Consider the following 21,901-nt stretch of genomic DNA (forward strand, 5'->3'; position numbering starts at 1 on the left):
AGTCCCTACCCAACAGTGGGCTCACAGTCTAAAAGGGGGAGACAGAGAACAAAACCAAACACACTAACAAAATAAAATAAATAGAATAGATATGTACAAGTAAAATAAATAAATAAATAAAGAATAATAGATTAAGCAGGGAGTCCCTACCCAACCCAACATGTCTTCATGTCCCTGTCCCACGTGGGGGCTCACAGTCTAAGTGGGAGGGAGAACAGGTATTGAATCCCCATATTACAGGCGAGGCGCAGAGAAGTGAGGTGACTCACCCAAGGTCTCACAGCGGGTAAGAGGCAGAATTAAAACTCAGTCCTCTGGCTCCCAAGCCCGCACTTTTTCCTCCAGGCCACACTGCTTCCTTGTTAGCCCACTTCTACTTATCATTTCAAAACAGTTACCAACATCGCAGAGAGCAGCCCCCAGCCATGTCTACTTCTCAGATACCGTGTGAGCTGCCAGGAACAACCTTTCTGAAGAAACTGAAGTTTGGGCAACCGAGATAAAAGTCCCAGTTGAGTGGAAATGTGGCAATACAACTGGGAAACTTCGGCAGAACCACAGAAGTGGTGGCTCTGTCTCTGTGAGCCGAGGCTCTGAGAAGAAAGGAGATCTCCCTCACTGAAGTCAACACACAGCGCTCAGGTAGGTTAAGGAGATTCATTTTCTTTAATCATTAGTAGACCAGTATATATGTATATATGTTTGTACATACTTATTACTCTATTTATTTATTTTACTTGTACATCTCTATTCTATTGATTTTATTTTGTTAGTATGTTTGGTTCCGTTCTCTGTCTCCCCCTTTTAGACTGTGAGCCCACTGTTGGGTTGGGTAGGGACTCCCTATTACTCTGTTATTCTCTATTTATTTATTTATTTATTTATTTATTTTCTATTCATTCATTCATTCATTTATTTATTTTACTTGTACATGTCTATTCTATTTATTTTATTTTGTTAGTATGTTTGGTTTTGTTCTCTGTCTCCCCCTTTTAGACTGTGAGCCCACTGTTGGGTAGGGACTGTCTCTGTATGTTGCCGATTTGTACTTCCCAAGCGCTTAGTACAGTGCTCTGCACATAGTAAGTGCTCAATAAATACGATCGATGATGATGATGATGTTTGTACATATTTATTACTCTATTTATTTTACTTGCACATCTCTATTCTATTTATTTTATTTTGTTGGTATGTTTGGTTCCGTTCTCTGTCTCCCCCTTTTAGACTGTGAGCCCACTGTTGGGTTGGGTAGGGATTCCCTATTACTCTATTATTCTCTATTTATTTATTTATTTATTTATTCATTTATTTATTTATTTATTTATTTTACTTGTACATGTCTATTCTATTTATTTTATTTTGTTAGTATGTTTGGTTTTGTTCTCTGTCTCCCCCTTTTAGACTGTGAGCCCACTGTTGGGTAGGGACTGTCTCTGTATGTTGCCGATTTGTACTTCCCAAGCCCTTAGTACAGTGCTCTGCACATAGTAAGCGCTCAATAAATACGATTGATGATGATGATGTTTGTGCATATTTATTACTCTATTTATTTATTTTACTTGTACATCTCTATTCTATTTATTTTATTTTGTTAGTATGTTTGGTTCTGTTCTCTGTCTCCCCCTTTTTAGACTGTGAGCCCACTGGTGGGTTGGGTAGGGACTCCCTATTACTCTATTATTCTCTATTTATTTATTTATTTATTTATTTTACTTGTTCATATCTATTCTATTTATTTTATTTTGTTACTATGTTTGGTTTTGTTCTCTGTCTCCCCCTTTTAGACTGTGAGCCCACTGTTGGGTAGGGACTGTCTCTGTATGTTGCTGATTTGTACTTCCCAAGCGCTTAGTACAGTGCTCTGCACATAGTAAGCGCTCAATAAATACGATTGATGATGATGCTGATGATGACTGTCTCTAAATGTTGCCAACCTGTACTTCCCAAGAGCTTAGTACAGTGCTCTGCACACAGTAAGCGCTCAATAAAGACGATTGATTGATTGATAGACCTTTCCGCTTTGGAAACACAATGGTGAGCTCGTGGCTCTGTTCTTCGTTGGGATTTTTTTTTAAAAAATTGATATTTAGAGAAGCAGCATGGCTCAGTGGAAAGAGCATGGGCTTTGGAGTCAGAGGTCATGCGTTCAAATCCCGGCTCCGCCAATTGTCAGCTGTGTGATTTTGGGCAAGTCACTTCACTTCTCTGGGCCTCAGTTCCCTCATCTGTAAAATGGGGATTAAGACTGTGAGCCCCCCGTGGGACAATCTGATCACCTTGTAACCTCCCCATCATCAATCGTATTTATTGAGCGCTTACTGTGTGTAGAGCACTGTACTAAGCGCTTACCTCCCCAGCACTTAGAACAGTGCTTTGCACGTAGTAAGAGCTTAATAAATGCCATTATCATTATTATTATTTACTATGTGCCGGGCACTGTATTAAGAGCTGGAGTAGATAATAATATAATAACAATTACAGTATTTGTTAAGTGCTTATTATGTGCCAAGCACTGTTCTAAGTGCTGGAATAGATACAGGGTAATCAGGCTGTCCCATGTGGGGCTCACATTTTAATCCCCATTTTACAGAGCAAGTAACTGAGGCACAGAGAAGTTAAGTGACTCGCCTAAGGTCAACCAGCAAACAAGTGGCAGAGCCAGGATTAGAACCCATGTCCTTTTTTTTTAATGACATTTATTAAGCACTTACTGTGGGCAAAGCACTGTTCTAAGTGCTGGGGAGGTTACAAGGTGATCAGGTTGTCCCATGGGCCGCTCACAGTCTTAATCCCCATTTTACAGATGAGGTAACTGAGGTACAGAGAAGTTAAGTGACTTGTCCAAAGTCAACAGCTGACAATTGGCGGAGCCGGGATAGCTCGTGCTCTTTCCACTAAGCCACGCTGCTTCTCTAGATGCAATCTGATCAGGTTGGACACAGTCCCTCTCCCATGTGGGGATCGCAGTCTTAATCCCCATTTTACAGATGAGGTAACTGAGGCCCAGAGAAGTTAAGTGACTTGCCCAAGATCACAGAGCAGACAAGCGGCAGAGCTGGGATTATAAAGCAGGCCCTCTGACTCCCATGCTGTATCTCGATTTTTGGAGGAGAAGGGAGAATATGGGCCCACATTGGAGTGAGGAGAAGTTTCAGATAATTATGAGAGTCCTTTGGAATGAAATATCTGTTCCCTTGATGAGATTGTATATGAAGTAAACTGTTCAGTGTGACCTTGGACGAGTCATTTAATTTCTCTGAACCTCAACTGTAAAATGGGGATTCAATTCGAGCAGTGTGGCTTAGAGGATAGAGCGCAGGCCTGGGAATCAGAAAGAGCTAGGTTCTGATCCCTGCTCTGCCACATTTTGCTCTGTGACCTTGGGCAAGTCACTTCTCTGTGCCTCAGTTACCCCATCTGTCAAATGGGGACTAAGACTGTGAGCTCCATGTGGGACAGGAACTGTGTCTAACCTGATTAACTTGTATCTGTCCCAGCACTCGGAGCTGTGGTTGGAACATTGTAAGCACTAAACGAGTGCCACTATTATTATTATTATTATTATTATTGTTATTATTATTATTATTATTATCATCATCATCAATCTATTGAGAAGCAGCATGGGTCAGTGGAAAGAGCACAGGCTTTGGAGTCAGAGATCTTGGGTTCAAATCCCGGCTCCACCAACTGTCGGCTGTGTGACTTTGGGCAAGTCACTTAACTTCTCTGTGCCTCAGTTCCGTCATCTGTAAAATGGGGATTAAGACTGTGAGCCCCCCGTGGGACAACCTGATCACCTTGTAAACTCCCCAGTGCTTAGAACAGTGCTTTGCACATAGTAAGCGCTTAATAAATGCCATTATTATTATTATTATTATTATTATTTAACTGTACTTCCATGATTCATTCATTCAATTGTATTTATTGAGCGCTTACTGTGTGCAGAGCACTGTACTAAGCGCTTGGGAAGTACAAGTTCGCAACATATGATTCATTTGGATTACTCTTTTACCAAATACTTGATGTCTGTCTTCCCCCATCAGAGTATCAGCTTCTTCTGGTGAGGGAATATTGTACTCGTTTTGTACTTCCCAAGCGCTTAGTACAGTGCATTACACCTACAGAGTGCTCAACAAATTTTATTTCTACAGGATTTGTCAGTTTGAAGAGCCAGCCCCTTTCTTATAATTGCAGCCCCACTGAGGCAGGGCGGCATTTCCCTGAGAGCTGACATTCTCCATGGTTGGGGAAGATGAAGCGGGGACTAGATCTGAGCTTGGCCTGATGTTTTGGTTGTTTCATTAATTAAATTGTATTTATTGAGCTCTTACTGTGTGCAGAGCACTGTACTAAGCGCTTGGGAAGTCCAAGTTGGCAACATCTAGAGACGGTCCCTACCCGACAGCGGGCTCACAGTCTAGAAGGGGGAGACAGACAACAAAACAAAGCATATTAACAAAATAAAATAAATAGAATAAATATGTACAAGCAAAATAAATAGAGTAATATAAATATGTACAAACATATATACATATATACAGGTGCTGTGGGGAGGGGAAAGAGGTAAGGCGGGGGGCTGGGGAGGGGGAGGAGGGGGATGTTTATGTTTATGAGAAGCAGTGTGGCACAGTGGAAAGAGCCCAGGCTTGGGAGTCAGAGGTGGTGGGTTCTAATGCTGCTCCACTACTTGTCTGTTGTGTGACCTTGGGCAAGTCACTTCTCTGTGCCTCAGTTCCCTCATCTGTAAAATGGGGATGAAGACTGTGAGCCCCACATGGGACAACCTGATTAGCTTGTATCTACCCCAAAGCTTAGAAAAGTGCTTGGCACATAGTAAGCGCTTAACAAATGCCATCATCATTATTGTTATTATGCTCTCTTGTATCTTTTATACTCTTTGCCATTACCATTCATGTTCTACCTGAATTTGGGTGTAGATGAGATTGTGTCCATCTGATCCCTCACCCTCGGTTGTCAGGGGCCAGATCAAATCAGTCTTCAAATCAGTAGTATTTATTGAGCGCTTACTGTGGGGAGAGGACTGTACTGAGCATTTGGAAGCGTACAATACAACAGAATTGGCAAAACCGTTGCAGAATTGTTCAATGTGGCCTCCTGTATAGAGCATGGGCCTGGAGGTTAGAAGGACGTGGGTTCTAATTCCAGCTCTGCCACTTGTCTGCTGTGTGATCTTGGGCAAGTCACTTAACTTCTCTGTGCTTGTTACCTTATTTGTAAAATGGGGACTAAGACTTTGGATGCTATATGGGTCCAAGACTTTGGACTCTATATATTTAAGACAAAGGTCACAAAAAAGAAAAAAAATTACAGTCTAGGGGGGTAGAAAAGCAGCCTGGCCTAGTGGATAGAGGCTTGTCTGCTGTTCGACCTTGGTTAAATCACTTAACTTCTCTGTGCCTCAGTTACATCATCTGTAAAATGGGGATTAAGACTCTGAGCCCTGCGTGAGACAGGGAGTGTATCCAACCCCAATTAGCTTGTGTAATAATTATGGTATTTGTTAAGCGCTTACTATGTGCCCGGCACTGTATTAAGAGCTGGAAAAAATATGGGATGCTTCGTGAATTTGCGTGTCATTCTTGCACTAATCTTCTCTGTATAGTTCCAATTTTAGTTTATGTGCTGCCTAAGCGCTTAGTACATTGCCTGGTACATAGTAAGTGCTAACGAATACCGGAATTCTGATGATGATGATGACTGGTAGAAGCAGCAGAGCATAAGGATATTTTCATAAATGATTTTGGGCAGGGTGTAGGCTGAGTATTAAAGAGATTACAGACCCAAGAGTAAAAAGGGTTACAGAGGGGAAGGAGGATAGAACGGGGAGGTGTGAGGTTAGTCAGGGAAGGCTTCCTGGAGGAGATATGATTTGAGTAGAGCTTTGAAGATGGGGAGAGTTGGCAGTCTATCAGAAAGGAAGGCAGAGAAATTTCCAGGCAGGAGGTAGGGTGTGAATTAATAATAATAAAGCGGTGATGGCAAGAAATGATTCTGAGGCACAATAAGTAGGTAAGTGTTAGAGGAGTGAAGTGTGTGGGCTGGGTTGCAGTTTAAGAGGAGCAAGGAAAGGCAACCCACTGTGGGCAGGAAAAGTGTCTACCAACCCTGTTATATTGTACGCTTTCAACTGTTTAGTACAGTGCTCTGAACCCAGTGAGTGCTCAATAAATACAATTGATTGGTAGGTGGGAGAAAGCTGTCTTAAAGCCAATAGTGAGGAATTTCTGTTTGTGGAAGTGGACGGGCAAACAGCTTCTTAGATAATAATGATAATAATGAGGGTATTTGCTAAGCGCTTACTATGTGCCAAGCACTGTGTTTCTTTGGTAACCCCCAAAGGAACCTGGCTCTGTTGAAAGCTGGGGACTTAGTCTCTTGCCCAACAAAGGGACAGCTAGATTGCCAGGAGAATAGGGGAAGAGAGCAGAGAGAGTCTCAGGAAGTAAATCTCAGGCCAATCAATCCATCAGTCATATTTTTGAATGCTTACTTTGTTCAGAGCACTGTACTAATGGTTCGGGAGAGTACAATATGATAGTCCAATTAATCAGAGGTTCACTGATTGCTACTAGAAAACTCTTCTCTCCAGGGCAGCTGTAGGTGTGCACTTACCCTGCACTTACCCCGGTTCCCTATTTGAGTGGTAAAACGAGTATCGGTTTAAAAATCCCACCCCTGTCACAGATTTTGGTTCAGAATTACTGTTGCAACCTTCAGGGCCAGTTCTTGCATCTGTGTCAGCTTCACCAAGTGGAATTTCCTCTGAAACGAAGGGGCCCCAACTCTGCTTCTGCCCTCTAGACTTGTAAGCTCGTTACGGGCAGGGAAAATGTCCGTTAATTCGGTTGTACTCTCTCCCAAGCCCTGAGTACAGTGCTCTGCATATAATAATAATGGTGACATTTATTAAGCGCTTACTACGTGCAAAGCACTGTTCTTAGTGCTGGGGAGGTTACAAGGTGATCAGGTTGTCCCATGGAGGGCTCACAGTCTTCATCCCCATTTTACAGATGCGGTCACAGAGGCACAGAGAAGTGAAGTGACTTGCCCAAAGTCACACAGCTGACGGTTGGAGGAACTTGGATTTGAACCCATGACCTCTGACTCCAAAACCCATGCTCTTTCCATTAAGCCACGCTGCTTCCCACTGAAGCATATAGTAAGGCCTCAATGAATACCGCTGACAGAGCCCAGGCTTTGGAGTCAGAGGTCAGGGGTTCAAATCCTGGCTCCGCCAAATGTCAGCTGTGTGACTTTGGGCAAGTCACTTAACTTCTCTGTGCCTGTTACCTCATGTGTAAAATGGAGATTAAGACTGTGAGCCCCCCTTGGGACAACCTGATCACCTTGTATCCCCCAGTGCTTAGAACAGTGCTTTGCACATAGTAAGTGCTTAACAAATACCATTATTATTATTATTATTATTATTATTATTATTATTGATTGGATGTAGCAGAGTAGGTTCTTGTAGAGTAGCGGTGGTTTTGGGACCCCTGAAATCAAGCTTGGCAGTACCACATACCTTAACGTGGTATTTGTAAAGCACTTATGCCAGGCACTGTACTAAACACTGGGAAAGATCCGAGATAATTGGGTTGGACACAGTCCATGTCCCACATAGGACTCACAGTCTTAATTTCCATTTTACAGAAGTGGACATTGAGGTACAGAGAAGTGACTTGTCCAGAGTACATAGACAAGTGGAGGAGCCGGGATTAGAACCCAGATCCTCTGACTCCCAAGCCCGTGCTCTATCTCCAGGCCTTTCATTCATTCATTCCTTGGAGGAGGTGTGCCTTCAAGAAGGCCTTGATTCTGCTTTTCAGGTTGTCGGTCTCTTCTCTGTTTCAGCGTCAATCGTCGGGCGATGGATTCTCATCCAGGACTCACTTCGGGGGCTCGTTCCGGGTTCGAAGGTAACCTGGAGAAATTCCGTGAAGGGAAGCCAGTTCCTCTGGGGGTAAGTCACCCGGAGCAAGAAGGGGACATGCTTGGGCACTGCTCTCCGAGAAGCCCGCAAGGGTTGTGGTAATTTGTCCCCGGCGGACCGAGAAGGGAAAAGGAAATTTAAACAACTAGCAATCAGTCTTCAGCAACTGCATGAAATTGATGCTCATGATTCCTTTTCTTTCTTCCAGGCTGTCCAGATTGTGACCGGAATAATACTCCTCATTTCTGGAATAGCTTTTGGAAATTATGCTTGGGGCTATCCATTCTGGGGAATGGCATTTGTGAGTAATTTTAGTTCTTTCGGAAGTGGGGTCCTTGATCATTCTTCTTAGATGACTGGCTCTTGCAGTGATTTAGGGTGATGGGAGGGAGGTTTGGATGCTTTTCCTCAGAGGGTTGTTCAATGATGCCCTCAGTTCTGTCAATCAATCAATCAATTATATTTATTGAGCGCTTACCGTGTGCAGAGCACTGAACTAAATACTTGGAAGAGGGCATATAGCAGAATTAGCAGACATCTTCCCTGCCCGCAAAGAGTTAGCATGTCTTTTCGCTCTGCATTTGTATATATGTACATATGTTAGGACATAGTTATTCTATTTATTTTTTTTATTTGTACATGTTTATTCTATTTATTTTGTTTTGTTAATATGTTTTGTTTTGTTCTCTGTCTCCCCCTTCTAGACTGTGAGCCCACTGTTGGGTAGGGACCGTCTCTGTATGTTGCCAACTTGTACTTCCCAAGCGCTTAGTACGGTGCTCTGCACACAGTAAGCGCTCAATAAATACGATTGAATGAATGAATAGATCAATTTTAGGGAACAATCTTCTGAAAAAATGCGTCGGCCTGGATAGCACGCAATGCAATATTGGAAGATGCAATTGTGCGTACACAGATGGGGTCAGTCACGGCAGACCTACCACAAAGATAATTTTTCTGAATTTGAGCCCGTCTTCTAGACTGTGAGCCCGTTGTTGGGTAGGGACCGTCTCTGTGTGTTGCCGATTTGTACTTCCCAAGCGCTTAGTTCAGTGCTCTGCACACAGTAAGTGCTCAGTAAATACAATTGAAAATATGAATGAACAGGAACGTAGCCCCCTCATTTTAAAAGAATGAGGTGTATGTAAAGTCCTTTTTTAATCACACACTCATAGGCTCATCTAAACAAATGGTGATTTCAAATAGAGGATGTAACCAATTAGAACTCTATCTGAATTGAAAACTATCCGAAAAGAAAGCCAGCTATACTCAGAGAAAATAACAATTGCGTCTTGCAAGATGTCCTTTTAGACTGTGAGCCCACTGTTGGGTACGGACTGTCTCTATAAATTGCCAATTTGTACTTCCCAAGCGCTTAGTACAGTGCTTTGCACATAGTAAGTGCTCAATAAATATGATTGATGATGATGATATGCTTGATATGTGACGAGAACAGTCAGCCAATCGTATTTATTGAACGCTTACTGTGTGCAGAGCGTTGTATTAAGTGTGATATAACAATACAACAGACTCATTCCCTGCCAATAATGAGCTTAGAGTCTAGAGGGGGAGACAGACATCAATATAAATAAAGAAGTTACAGATATGTACATTAGTGCTGTGGGGCTGGGAAGGGGGATGGATAAAGGGAGAGAGTGCGGGCGATGCCGAAGGGAGAGGGAGAGGAAGAAAAGAGGGCTTAGGGAAGGTCTGTTGGAGGAGATGTGCCTTCAGTAAGGTTTTGAAGTGGGGGAAAGTAATTGTTGGATATGAGGAGAGAGGGCATTCCAGGCCAGAGTCAGGACGTGGTTGAGTGGTCGGCGACAAGAACAATGGGATCCAGGTAGTCATTAGATGCATTCATTCATTCATTCATTCATTCAATTGTATTTATTGAGCGCTTACTGTGTGCAGAGCACACAGTACTTGGAAGTACTTGGGAAGTACAAATCGGCAACAAAGATGGTCCCTACCCAACAACGGGCTCACAGTCTAGAAGGGGGAGACAGACGACAAAACAAGTAGACAGGTGTCAGTACCATCAGAATAAGTAGGATTATAGCTATATACACATCATTAATAAAATAGAATAATAAGCACTTAGTACAGTACCCTGCACACAGTAAACACTTAAAACATTTGAACTGAATACGTGTTATATGGCACTCGGAGAAGCAGCATGACTCGGTGGCAAAGAGCTCGGGTCGCTTTTAGCTTCCCTGGGCTTCAGTGACCTCGTCTGTAAAATGGGTAAGACTATGAGCCCCACGTGGGACAACCTGATGACCTCGTATCTCCCCTAGTGCTTAGAACAGTGCTTGGCACATAGTAAGCACTTAACAAATACCATCATTATTATTACTCTAGCGCTTAGAACAGTGCGTGACACATAGTAAGTGCTTAAATACCATCATTATTAGTCTTATTCTAGTGCTTAGAACAGGGCTTGGCACATGGTAAGCACTTAACAGATACTGTTACTATTGCAGCGTTTTGCACCCAGTAAGCACTCGATAAATACAATTGAATGAATGCAGTGGTGGTGTCAGAATTAGAACTCAGGCCCCATGCAGATATGGACTTAACAATGCAACGCTGTACAAACTAAGATGTTCTGGTGGAGACCCAACAGAGAAATCAGTGCTAAGTGTCACATTTCCTGGCGAGGTCCTTCCTCTTCCGAATGACGGCTCAGCCCTGCGGGCTGGGGACAACCGCTTGTTTCAAGCGGCCTTGGTCTACCCAGTGGCCTTTACCGCTTAATAAACGTGTTAAGCATCAGGTCGTCATCGACCATGCGGTTCTTCACTTACCTCATGGATGTATGAGAAACAGGGTGGCCTAGAGGAAACAGCACAGGCCTGGGGAGTCAGAGGACCTGAGTTCTACTCCCAGGTCCCCCCACCATTGTATGTTGTGTGACCGTGGGTAATCACTTAACTTCTCTGGGCCTCAGTTCTCAGTTGGAGAAGCAGTGTGGCTTAGTGGAGCCCACTGTTGGGTAGGGACTGTCTCCATATGTTGCCATTTGTACTTCCCAAGCGCTTAGTACAGTGCTCTGCACATAGTAAGCGCTCAATAAATACGATTGATGATGATGATCACCGGCTTGGGAGTCAGAGGTTGTGGGTTCTAATTCCGCCTCTACCTCTGGTCAGCTGTGTGACTTTGGGCCAGTCACTTAACTTCTTAACTGCAGAGAAGCAGCGTGGCTCAGTAGGAAAGAGCCCGGGCTTTGGAGTCAGAGGTCATGGGTTCAAATCCCAGCTCTGCCAATTGTCAGCTGTGTGACTTTGGGCAAGTCACTTCACTTCTCTGTGCCTCAGTTACCTCATCTGTAAAATGGGGACTGAGACTGTGAGCCCCATGAGGGACAACCTGATAATCTTGTAGCCTCCCCAGTGCTTAGAACAGTGCTTTGCACATAGAAAGCGCTTAATAAATGCCATTATTATTATTATTATTATCTCCCCCAGCGCTTAGAACACTGCTTGGTACATAGTAAATGCTTAACAAATGCCATTATTATTATTATTATTATTATTACTATTATTATTATTATTCCCCCAACTCCAAAAGGGGGATTCAATGCCTCTTCTCCCTCCTACTTAGACCATGAGCTCCATGTGGGACAGGGACTGTGTCCAACCTGATTAACTTGGATCTAATCCAGTAATAATAATAATAATAATAATAATAATAATGGCATTTATTAAGCACTTACTATGTGCAAAGCACTGTTCTAAGCGCTGAGCACTTTGGCACTTGACACAGATTGAAGTGCTGAACAAACTGTGAGCCCCATGTGGGACAAGGACTGTATCCAACCTGATTAACTTGGATCTAATCCAGTAATAATAATAATAATAATAGCATTTGTTAAGCGCTTACTATGTGCAAAGCACTGTTCTAAGTGCTGAACACTTTGGCACTTGACAGATTGAAGTGCTGAACAAACTGCGGGCCCCATGTGGGACAGGGACTGTATCCAACCTGATTAACTTGGATCCAATCCAGTAATTTAATAATAATAATAATAATAATAATAATAATAGCATTTGTTAAGCGCTTACTGTGTGCAAAGCACTGTTCTAAGCGCTGAGCACTTTGACACTTGACACAGATTGAAGTGCTGAACAAACTGTGAGCCCCATGTGGGACAGGGACTGTATCCAACCTGATTAGCTTGGATCTAATCCAGTAATTAGAATAGTAATAATAATAGTAATGTTGATGGCGTTTGTTAAGCACTTATTATGTGCAAAGCACTGTGCTAAGTGCTGAGCACTTTGGCACTTGACACAAATTAAAGTGCTGAGCAAACACAATACAAATACTAACATTAATACTACTATCACTATTACTAATTCATTCATTCATTCAATCGTATTTATTGAGCACTTACTGTGTGCAGAGCACTGTACTAAGCGCTTGGGAAGTACAAGTTGGCAACATATAGAGAAGGTCCCTACCCAACTGTGGGCTCACAGTCTAGAAGGGGGAATAATAATGATGGCATTTATTAAGCACTTACTATGTGCAAAGCACTGTTCCAAGCGCTGGGGAGGCTACAAGGTGATCAGGTTGTCCCACGGGGGGCTCACAGTCTCCATCCCCACTCTACAGATGAGGCAACTGGGGCACAGAGAAATGAGTCTCTATATATTGCCAACTTGCACTTCCCAAGCGCTTAGTACAGTGCTCTGCACACAGTAAGCGCTCAATAAATACGACTGAATGAATGAATGAATCCCTCGCCTTACCTCCTTCCCCTCCCCACAGCACCTGTATATATGTATATATGTTTGTACATATTTATTACTCTATTTTATTTGTACATATTTATTCTATTTATTTTATTTTGTTAATATGTTTTGTTTTGTTCTCTGTCTCCCCCTTCTAGACTGTGAGCCCACTGTTGGGTAGGGACCGTCTCTTTATGTTGCCAACTTGTACTTCCCAAGCGCTTAGTACGGTGCTCTGCACACAGTAAGCGCTCAATAAATACGATTGAATGAATGAATGAATGGATGACTTGCCCAAAGTCACACAGCCGACCATTGGTGGAGCCGGGATTTGAACCCACGACTTCCGACTCCAAAGCCCGAGCTCTTTCCACCGAGCCACGCTGCTTAGCAAATACCACCAAAATAAAAATACATTCCATCTGCCTCCACCAAACTCAGTTGTTCCTTTTGACTATTTTTTCCCACGTTAAGGTTCTGTTTTTAGGGGTACAGAATGCCAAGATACAGTGCAGTGCTGTTACAGCTTGAAGCAGTATTAGTATTGTATTAGTAATTACTAGTAATTAGTAATTACTAATGCTACTAGTTATTAGTAATTACTAATACTATTAGCAATTAGTATTGTATTAGTAATAATAATACAACGAAGAATAATCATCAGTGTATGCTGCTGGATTCCTGGTCTCGTCTTTTAGACTGTGAGCCCACTGTTGGGTAGGGACTGTCTCTATATGTTGCCAACGTGTACTTCCCAAGCGCTTAGTACAGTGCTCTGCACACAGTAAGCGCTCAATAAATACGACTGATGATGATCTGGGGTGGTAAAAGGGACGTTATACACGCGGAGTACATGGAATATTTGCGCATAGAGTCACTAACTTTTCTCATTCTGCAAACAGTACATCGCTTCTGGTTCTGTCACCATTTCAGCATCAAAGAAGCTCACAAGAGACTTGGTAAGTGGGGACTCCTCTTCAGCGATGCAGCGCATCGAATCGGTTTATTCTAGGCACCGCTTAGGGCTAATCATGAGCCATCAGCGCGTCTATCAACTCTTATATTGTACTCTCTCACGCTTAGTACAGTGCTCTGCACAAAGTACTAAATAAATACCAGTGATTGATTAGCGGGAAAGAGAGACCCACCCCGCACTATATGACTAAAACATCTTCTTTCCATGTCCTGATTGAAGCGCTGGGGACTGATCACCGTGTCTCATTTTATAGTTTCTCCTATTTATAACACCCTTAGCCCTTTTTTTGCACTATCACTCCTGAATTTTAGCACCATTCTTTTTATACGGAGCTCTCTTTCTCTTTTCCAGATAACTACAAAATATACCCTTGCGTGTTGAGGGATTCGAATAGAGTGGTTAAAGCCAGCCTATCGTTAGCAGATGGAAGATGTCTTTAACGCTGAGAGCGCCGTCTCTAATATGTTAATACGAGGTGGATTTTTGCTGAATAGGATGTGAAAGATGACAAATTGAAGTGTACTTACATAATGCACTTGTTCAAAATTTTTCATTACTGCTTTTTATTTGCATTGATATTTGATCATCCATCAATCAGCGGTATTTATTGAGCAGTTACTGTGTGCAGAGCCCTGATAAGCTCTTGGGAGAGTACAAATCCTCAGAATTGGTGGACACATTCCCTACCTATAATGAGCTTATAACCTGGAGGAAGGCAAACATTAATATAAATAAATACTTTTCACGTAACTATATTGTATTTTCCCTGTTCAATATGTTTCCATTGTTCTCATTCAAACTTTGAGTCCTGGGAATTCATTCACGTGCTTAATGCTATTACCTTTGGGAAACTCTACGTTGTTTAGTGCTCTTTTGCTTAAAACTACTCGAATGCAACTAATGAAGAACACTGAGCAGGGTATAGGAGTAAAGAAAAAAAATGAATCAAGTTGGTCACACTGTCAGTATGTCCCTTGTCCCCAAGAATAAAATGAAAACGGCCCCCTCGGGGACTCCTTTCTTTCCCCCTAGAACAGGAATACGGTTCCTGGGATACGGTTGGCTTACAGGGAAAACAAGGAGCCTCGGGAGACGAAGCTTTGGGTGGGTAATAGTGACTTTATTCTCTTTCAGGTGAGAAGCAGCATGATACTAAACATTATTTCTGCTATCATTGCCTTTCTGGGATTTATTGGGATCTGCCTAGCTTTGTCTGTGATTAGTATTTTACGAGAAAGGACTTATGATAAAGATGTGAAATACTACTTGTCAGTTTTTTTGGTAAGTGTTTTCCCAGGGAGTGCTCAGCTATCCTAAGATCTGAATTCTAATCTTTGTCCTAATTCCTAGTGAGTATTAACATCCCCCAGCATGATGAGGCCAGATGACAGATCAATCAATCATGTTTGAGCTATTTGAAAGCTACTAAACCCCCTCACTATAATTAAAAGAGTCAACTGGTTCTCTCTCCGCCTTACCCCCTTCCCCTCCCCACAGCTCTTGTATGTATTTGTACATATTTATCACTGTATTTATTTTATTTGTACATATTCACTACTCTATTCTATTAATGACATGCACATAGCTATAATTCTATTTATTGAGTGTTGTTATGATTTTGTTCTGTGGTCTGTCTCCCCCTTCTAGACTGTAAGCCCCTTGTTGGGTAGGGACCGTCTCTATAAGTTGCCGACTTGTACTTCCCGAGCGCTTAGCACACATTAAGCGCTCAATAAATATGATTGAATGAATGAATGAACTGGAGGGGGAGAGGGTGGGGTGGGGTGGGGGGCACCCCAAGCCCAAGCTGTGTGAATTTACAAGTAGGGCAGGTGTTTGGTGTCTTAGGGATTCTTCTTTTGGGTAACATTATCCAATCCTCAATCGGACAAGAAAATGCTCGAACTTAGGAAAGGTACCTGTCTCATTAATCGGGAATTTGAAGTGGCAGGATTTGCCGCCATTCCAACCCACAGTTCCATTTCATTATAGTCAATCAATCAATCGTATTTATTGAGCGCTTACTGTGTGCAGAGCGCTGTACTAAGCGCTTGGGAAGTACAAGTTGGCAACATATAGAGACAGCCCCTACCCAACAGTGGGCTCACAGTCTAAATTATAGTCGGCTCTAGTCATTAGCGATTAATGCGGTTTCTACTCAATTTCTCTCCTATGGCCTGCCATCATATTGGGCTCTGGTCTTTAGTGATTAACGCGGTGTCTACTCTATTTCTCTCCTATGGCTTTCCATCCTTGTCTTTTAGGGAATCGTGAGTGTGATGCTGGTCATTACTATAGTGGACTTCTGCATTTCTATATATTTGGCCGTCTTTGGATACAAAGCAATTCACTGAGTCTCTTGAAGGGTGAGTTGATGTCACTGGGATATCTGAAACTTCTCTGGGAAGTAGCGTGGCCCGGTGGAATCAATGTGGGCCGGGGGACCTGGGTTCTAATCTTAGCTCTGCCTCTTGCCTTCTCTGTGACCTTGGGTAAGTCACTTCACTTCTCTGTGCCTCAGTGCCCTCATCTGTAAAATGGGGTCGAAACACCTGTTTCCCACCCCTCTTATATTATGGGCTTCCTGAGGGGCAAGTGCTGTGTGCCTAGACTGTATCTAAGTGCTTAGCACATAGTAAGGGTGTAACAAATGCCACTATTGTTGTTAAGGACAACAGTGGTATTTTATTATAAGTATATTCATAATAATGATAATAATAATCATGATAATTCACAGCTGCCTCTCAAGATAGGTCCTTGAATTGAGAAGCTGGAAAGAGCCCGGGCTTGGGTGTCAGAGGTCATGGGTTCGAATCCCAGCTCTGCCACTTGTCAGCTGTGTGACTTTGGGCAAGTCACTTCCTTCTCTGTGCCTCAGTTCCCTCATCTGTAAAATGGGGTTGAAACACCTGTTTTCCACCCCTCTTATACTATGAGCTTCCTGAGGGGCAAGTGCTGTGTCCTATCTGCCTAGACTCTATCTAAGTGCTTAGCACATAGTAAGTGTGTAACAAATGCCACTATTGTTGTTAAGGACAACAGTGGTATTTTATTATAAGTATATTCATAATAATGATAATAATAATCATGATAATTCACAGCTGCTCCTCAAGATAGGTCCTTGAATTGAGAAGCTGGAAAGAGCCCGGGCTTGGGTGTCAGAGGTCTTGGGTTCGAATTCCAGCTCTGCCACTTGTCAGCTGTGTGACTTTGGGCAAGTCACTTCCTTCTCTGTGCCTCAGTGCCCTCATCTGTAAAATGGGGTTGAAACACCTGTTTTCCACTCCTCTTATACTATGGGCTTCCTGAGGGGCAAGTGCTGTGTCCTATCTGCCTAGACTGTATCTAAGTGCTTAGCACATAGTAAGTGTGTAACAAATACCACTATTGTTGTTAAGGACAACAGTGGTATTTTATTATAAGTATTTTCATAATAATGATAATAATAATCACGATAATTCACAGCTGCCTCTCAAGATAGGTCCTTGAATTGAGAAGCTGGAAAGAGCCCGGGCTTGGGTGTCAGAGGTCATGGGTTCGAATCCCAGCTCTGCCACTTGTCAGCTGTGTGGCTCTGGGCAAGTCACTTCCTTCTCTGTGCCTCAGTGCCCTCATCTGTAAAATGGGGTCGAAACACCTGTTTCCCACCCCTCTTATACTATGGGCTTCCTGAGGGGCAAGTGCTGTGTGCCTAGACTGTATCTAAGTGCTTAGCACATAGTAAGTGTGTAACAAATGCCACTATTGTTAAGGACAACAGTGGTATTTTATTATAAGTATATTCATAATAATGATAATAATAATCATGATAATTTACAGCTGCCTCTCAAGATAGGTCCTTGAATTGAGAAGCTAGAAAGAGCCTGGGCTTGGGTGTCAGAGGTCTTGGGTTCGAATTCCAGCTCTGCCACTTGTCAGCTGTGTGACTTTGGGCAAGTCACTTCACTTCTCTGGCCCTCAGTTCCCTCATCTGTGAAATGGGGATTAAGACTGTGAGCCCCACGTGGGACATCCTGATTACCTTGTATTTCCTCCAGTGCTTAGAACAGTGCTTGGCACATAGTAAGTGCTTAACAAATACCAAAGTTATTATCAGTGCTTAGAATGGTGCTTTGCACATAGTAAGTGCTTAATAAATACCATCATCATTATTATTATTAGATTACTGTGATTGCAGTTGTGTATATATTAGGAAAGAGGTATTATTTTGGGGTAGGTGGGTTCTTGTTCCCTGCCCTTTCCTCCATGCTCTATTGCAAAGAACTCTGCCTTTCCTGCAGTGGTTGTAATAGTATTTACTAAGCACTTACTGTGTGCAGAGCACTGTACTAAGCACTGCAGTCTTCTTTAGAACCAAGTAGAAACACACCCCCTCACACAGCCCCCACAGATACACACCCCCTCACACAGCCCCCACAGATACACACCCCCTCACACAGCCCCCACAGATACACACCCCCTCACACAGCCCCCACAGATACACACCCCCTCACACTGCACTCCCAGACAAACACACATTCGTCCATCTCTCATGTACAGATACACAAACCCTCTCACAGCACTCACAGATACACAATAATAATGATGGCATTTGCTAAGCACTTACTATGTGTGAAGCGCTGGCACTGTTCTACACAAACCGTCACACAGCATTCACTTACAGATACCCCTCTCCCCGGACTCACATACAGATACACACCCCGCTCTCACAGCACTTACATACAGATACACACACCCCCACACACAACTCACAAACAGATACACACACAAACACACGTACACACAGAGACTTTTCTGAACGCCAGAACACTTAGTGTTAGCATCAACAGGATCTATCTACTGAACACTTTTTCCTGGATGCAGAACCCTGATCTAGCTGGTTATGGGGCATATAAGAGAAGTGATCTCTGCCCTTGAGGAATTATCAGTTTAATAATAATAATAATAATGATGGCATTTATTAGGCGCTTACTATGTGCAAAGCACTGTTCTAAACGCTGGGGAAGTTACAAGGTGATCAGGTTGTTCCACGGGGGGTTCACAGTTTTAATCCCCATTTTACAGATGAGGTAACTGAGGCCTAGTGAAGTGACTTGCCCAAAGTCACACAGCTGACAAGCGGCAGAGCAGGGGTTTGAACCCATTACCTCTGACTCCAAAGCCCGGGCTCTTTCCCCTGAGCCATGCTGCTTCTCTAGTGGGAAATGATAATGGGAATGGGAAAGATGGGAAATGGGAAAGATTTCTAATGGGAAAGTTAATCGATCCATCAGTCAATGGTATTGATTCTATGAAGTGATTGGAGGAGTGTCAATCAATGATATTTATTGAGTGCTTACTGTGCCCAGAATGGTATAATGTAGTTCATTCAATCGTAGTTGGCAGACATGTTCCCTACCCACAAGGAGCTTACAGACTAGAGGAGGAGAGACAGACAAAATAACTGAGGGGATGGTAATCAGTCAATCAATGGTATTTATTGAGTGCTTATTGCATGCAGAACACTGTACTAAGTGCTTGGGAGAGTACAACAGAGTAGGTGTGACAAGAAGTAGGGTGACTTATCAGGGAACACCTCCTGGAGGAGGTGTTTTGTAAGAAGCACTTTTAAGGTGGGGGCAATGCTGGAGCAGCAGGGCAGAGTTCTAGGCTGTGGCACTCCCTTTTCCCACTAACATTTTTCACCTACTCGTCCTTTTCTCCTTTTGAATATTCAGTCGTGTCCCCCTTCCCTTATCAATCAAGCAGTCGTTTAATGGTATTTATTGAGTGCTTACTGTGTGCAGAGCACTGTACTAAGCACCTGGGAAAGTACAATACAACACAGTGGGTAGAAGGGATCCCTGCCCACAAGGAGCTCACAGTTTCTAGGAGGAGTTTGCAGTCTCTTCTGTCTCCCTGCCTCCCTTCCCTTCTCCTCTCCTCTCCTCCCTTCTCTTCTCTTCTCCTCCTCTCCCCCCTTTTTCTCATTGGCTCCTGGAGATCAGGAACTGCTCCACTTTTAAGACCAGGAAGATTAATAATAATAATAATAATAGTATTTGTGAAGTGTTTACTATGTTCCAGGAGCTGTACTAAGGACTGGGTTGGATCCAAGCAAATCAGGTTGGACACAGTCCCTGTCCTACATAGGCTCACAGTCTTCATTCATTCATTCATTCAATTGTATTTATTGAGTGCTTACTGTGTGCAGAGCACTGTACTTAACACTAGGGAGTACAAGTCGGCAACATGTAGAGACGGTCCCTACCCAATAACGGGCTCACAGTCTAGAAGGGGGAGACAAACAATAAAACAAAACACGTAGACAGGTGTCAAAATAGTCAGAACGAATAGAATTATTAGAATCCCACAATCAACCCCCGATCCACGTCCTCCACTGGCCCGGAATGCCCTCCCTCCACACATCCGCCAAGCTAGCTCTCTTCCTCCCTTCAAAGCCCTACTGAGAGCTCACCTCCTCCAGGAGGCCTTCCCACACTGAACCCCCTCTTTCCTCTCCTCCTCCCCATCCTCCCGCCCTACCTCCTTCCCCTCCCCACAGCCCCTGTATATATGTTTGTACAGATCTATTACTCTATTTATTTTACTTGTACATATTTACTATTCTATTTATTTTGTTAATGCTGTACATCTAGCTTTAATTCTATTTGTTCTGATGACTTGACACCTATCCACATGTTTTGTTTCGTTGTCTGTCTTCCCCTTCTAGACTGTGAGCCCGTTGTTGGGTAGGGGCCATCTCTATATGTTGCCGACTTGTACTTCCCAAATGCTTAGTACAGTGCTCTGCACGCAGTAAGCGCTCAATAAATACGATTGAATGAATGAATGAATAATAGCTATTAATCCCCATTTTACAGATGAGGTAATTGAGGCACAGAAAATGAAGTGACCTGTCCAAGGTTACATAGCAGACAACTGGTGGATCCAGGCTTAGGATGCAGGTCCTTCTGCCTCCTGGGCCCATGAGGCCCAGTCTTTTAGACCGTGAGTCCACTGTTGGGTAGGGACTGTCTCTATATGTTGCCAATTTGTACTTCCCAAGCGCTTAGTACAGTGTTCTGCACACAGTAAGCGCTCAATAAATACAATTGATGATGATGATGAGGCCACAATGCCTCCAAGGCCAGAGGCTGGGCAGACTGTGATGGCTGGATGTCTTCTAGACTGTGAGCCCACTGTTGGGAAGGGACCGTCTGTATATGTTGCCAACTTGTACTTCCCAAGCGCTTAGTACAGTGCTCTGCACACAGTAAGCGCTCCATAAATGCGATTGAATGAATGAATGAATGGGGTGTGATTTCTTTTTCAGGAGACAACTTTCCCGTGCCCAGAAGTGGCTTCCGTAGCTTCCTGCAATCCCGGATAGACGCCTCACACCTTGCCAAGTGTCCCATGCTTTTAAAATATCCTTTGCCCCTGCATCTTTGTTGTGAGCAACGGGGGCCAGAAGACGCGAGATGGCCCTGCCCGCTAAGCGTTCGAAGAAGGAGGTTCCCTCCATCCCGGGAAGAGGCGTCCGGTGGAGATGAGGTGATGGAGAAGCCGTCGTCCGCCTCTCCTCAACTTCCCACCGGCCCCAGGACGGAGCGGGGCTTCCTTCTCCAGCTCTCCTTGTCACTGCTCCCGCTTTCTAAAGTTTTTCTCTCCTGGCTCTCCCGCCTGCTTCCCTTCCCAGCTGCAGGCACGAGTCGTGTATCTGCCTAAACCCCGCTGAGCTGATTTCTCCCCTTTGGGTCGGAAAACGCAGATTGCTTGGGCATCACGTGGCTCAGTGGAAAGAGCCCGGGCTGGGGAGCCAGGGGTCGTGGGTTCTAATTCCGACTCCGCCTCTTGTCAGCTGGGTGACTTTGCGCCGGTCATTTCACTTCTCTGTGCCTCAGTTACCTCAACTGTAAAACGGGGATGAAGACTGTGAGCCCCCCGTGGGACAACCTGATCACCTTGTATCCCCCCAGCACTTAGGACAGTGCTTCGCACATGGTAAGCACTTAACAAATACCATTATTATTATTATTATTGGGCTGATGGTCCATAATAGTGGCATTTCCTCAGGGCTTATCATCATCATCATCATCAATCGTATTTATTGAGCGCTTACTGTGTGCAGAGCACTGTACTAAGCGCTTTATGTGCTGTGTGCTGAGAAACAGCTTGGCCTAGTAGATGGAGCATGGGTCTGGATGCCTGATTCTCCCTCTAGACTGTGAGATCACTGTGGGCAGG

The 21,901-nt window shown here is 43.6% G+C and overlaps 1 protein-coding gene and 1 pseudogene across 1 annotated transcript; one reads left to right on the forward strand and one right to left on the reverse strand.

Moving 5' to 3' along the window:
- The first annotated feature begins 445 nt into the window (after positions 1-445).
- Positions 446-21,458, forward strand: LOC119943940 (membrane-spanning 4-domains subfamily A member 4A-like). The gene is made up of 7 exons (XM_038765155.1): positions 446-642; positions 7,873-7,981; positions 8,160-8,252; positions 13,599-13,655; positions 14,807-14,953; positions 15,937-16,038; positions 20,988-21,458. The coding sequence occupies exons 2-6, from the start codon at positions 7,889-7,891 to the stop codon at positions 16,024-16,026; spliced, it is 480 nt and encodes a 159-aa protein (XP_038621083.1). The 5' UTR covers positions 446-642; positions 7,873-7,888; the 3' UTR covers positions 16,027-16,038; positions 20,988-21,458.
- Positions 5,564-5,655, reverse strand: LOC119944427 (annotated as a pseudogene).
- Positions 21,459-21,901: the final 443 nt, after the last annotated feature.

This window comes from Tachyglossus aculeatus, chromosome 22 (genome assembly GCF_015852505.1).
Source record: "Tachyglossus aculeatus isolate mTacAcu1 chromosome 22, mTacAcu1.pri, whole genome shotgun sequence".
NCBI classification, from domain to species: domain Eukaryota; kingdom Metazoa; phylum Chordata; class Mammalia; order Monotremata; family Tachyglossidae; genus Tachyglossus; species Tachyglossus aculeatus.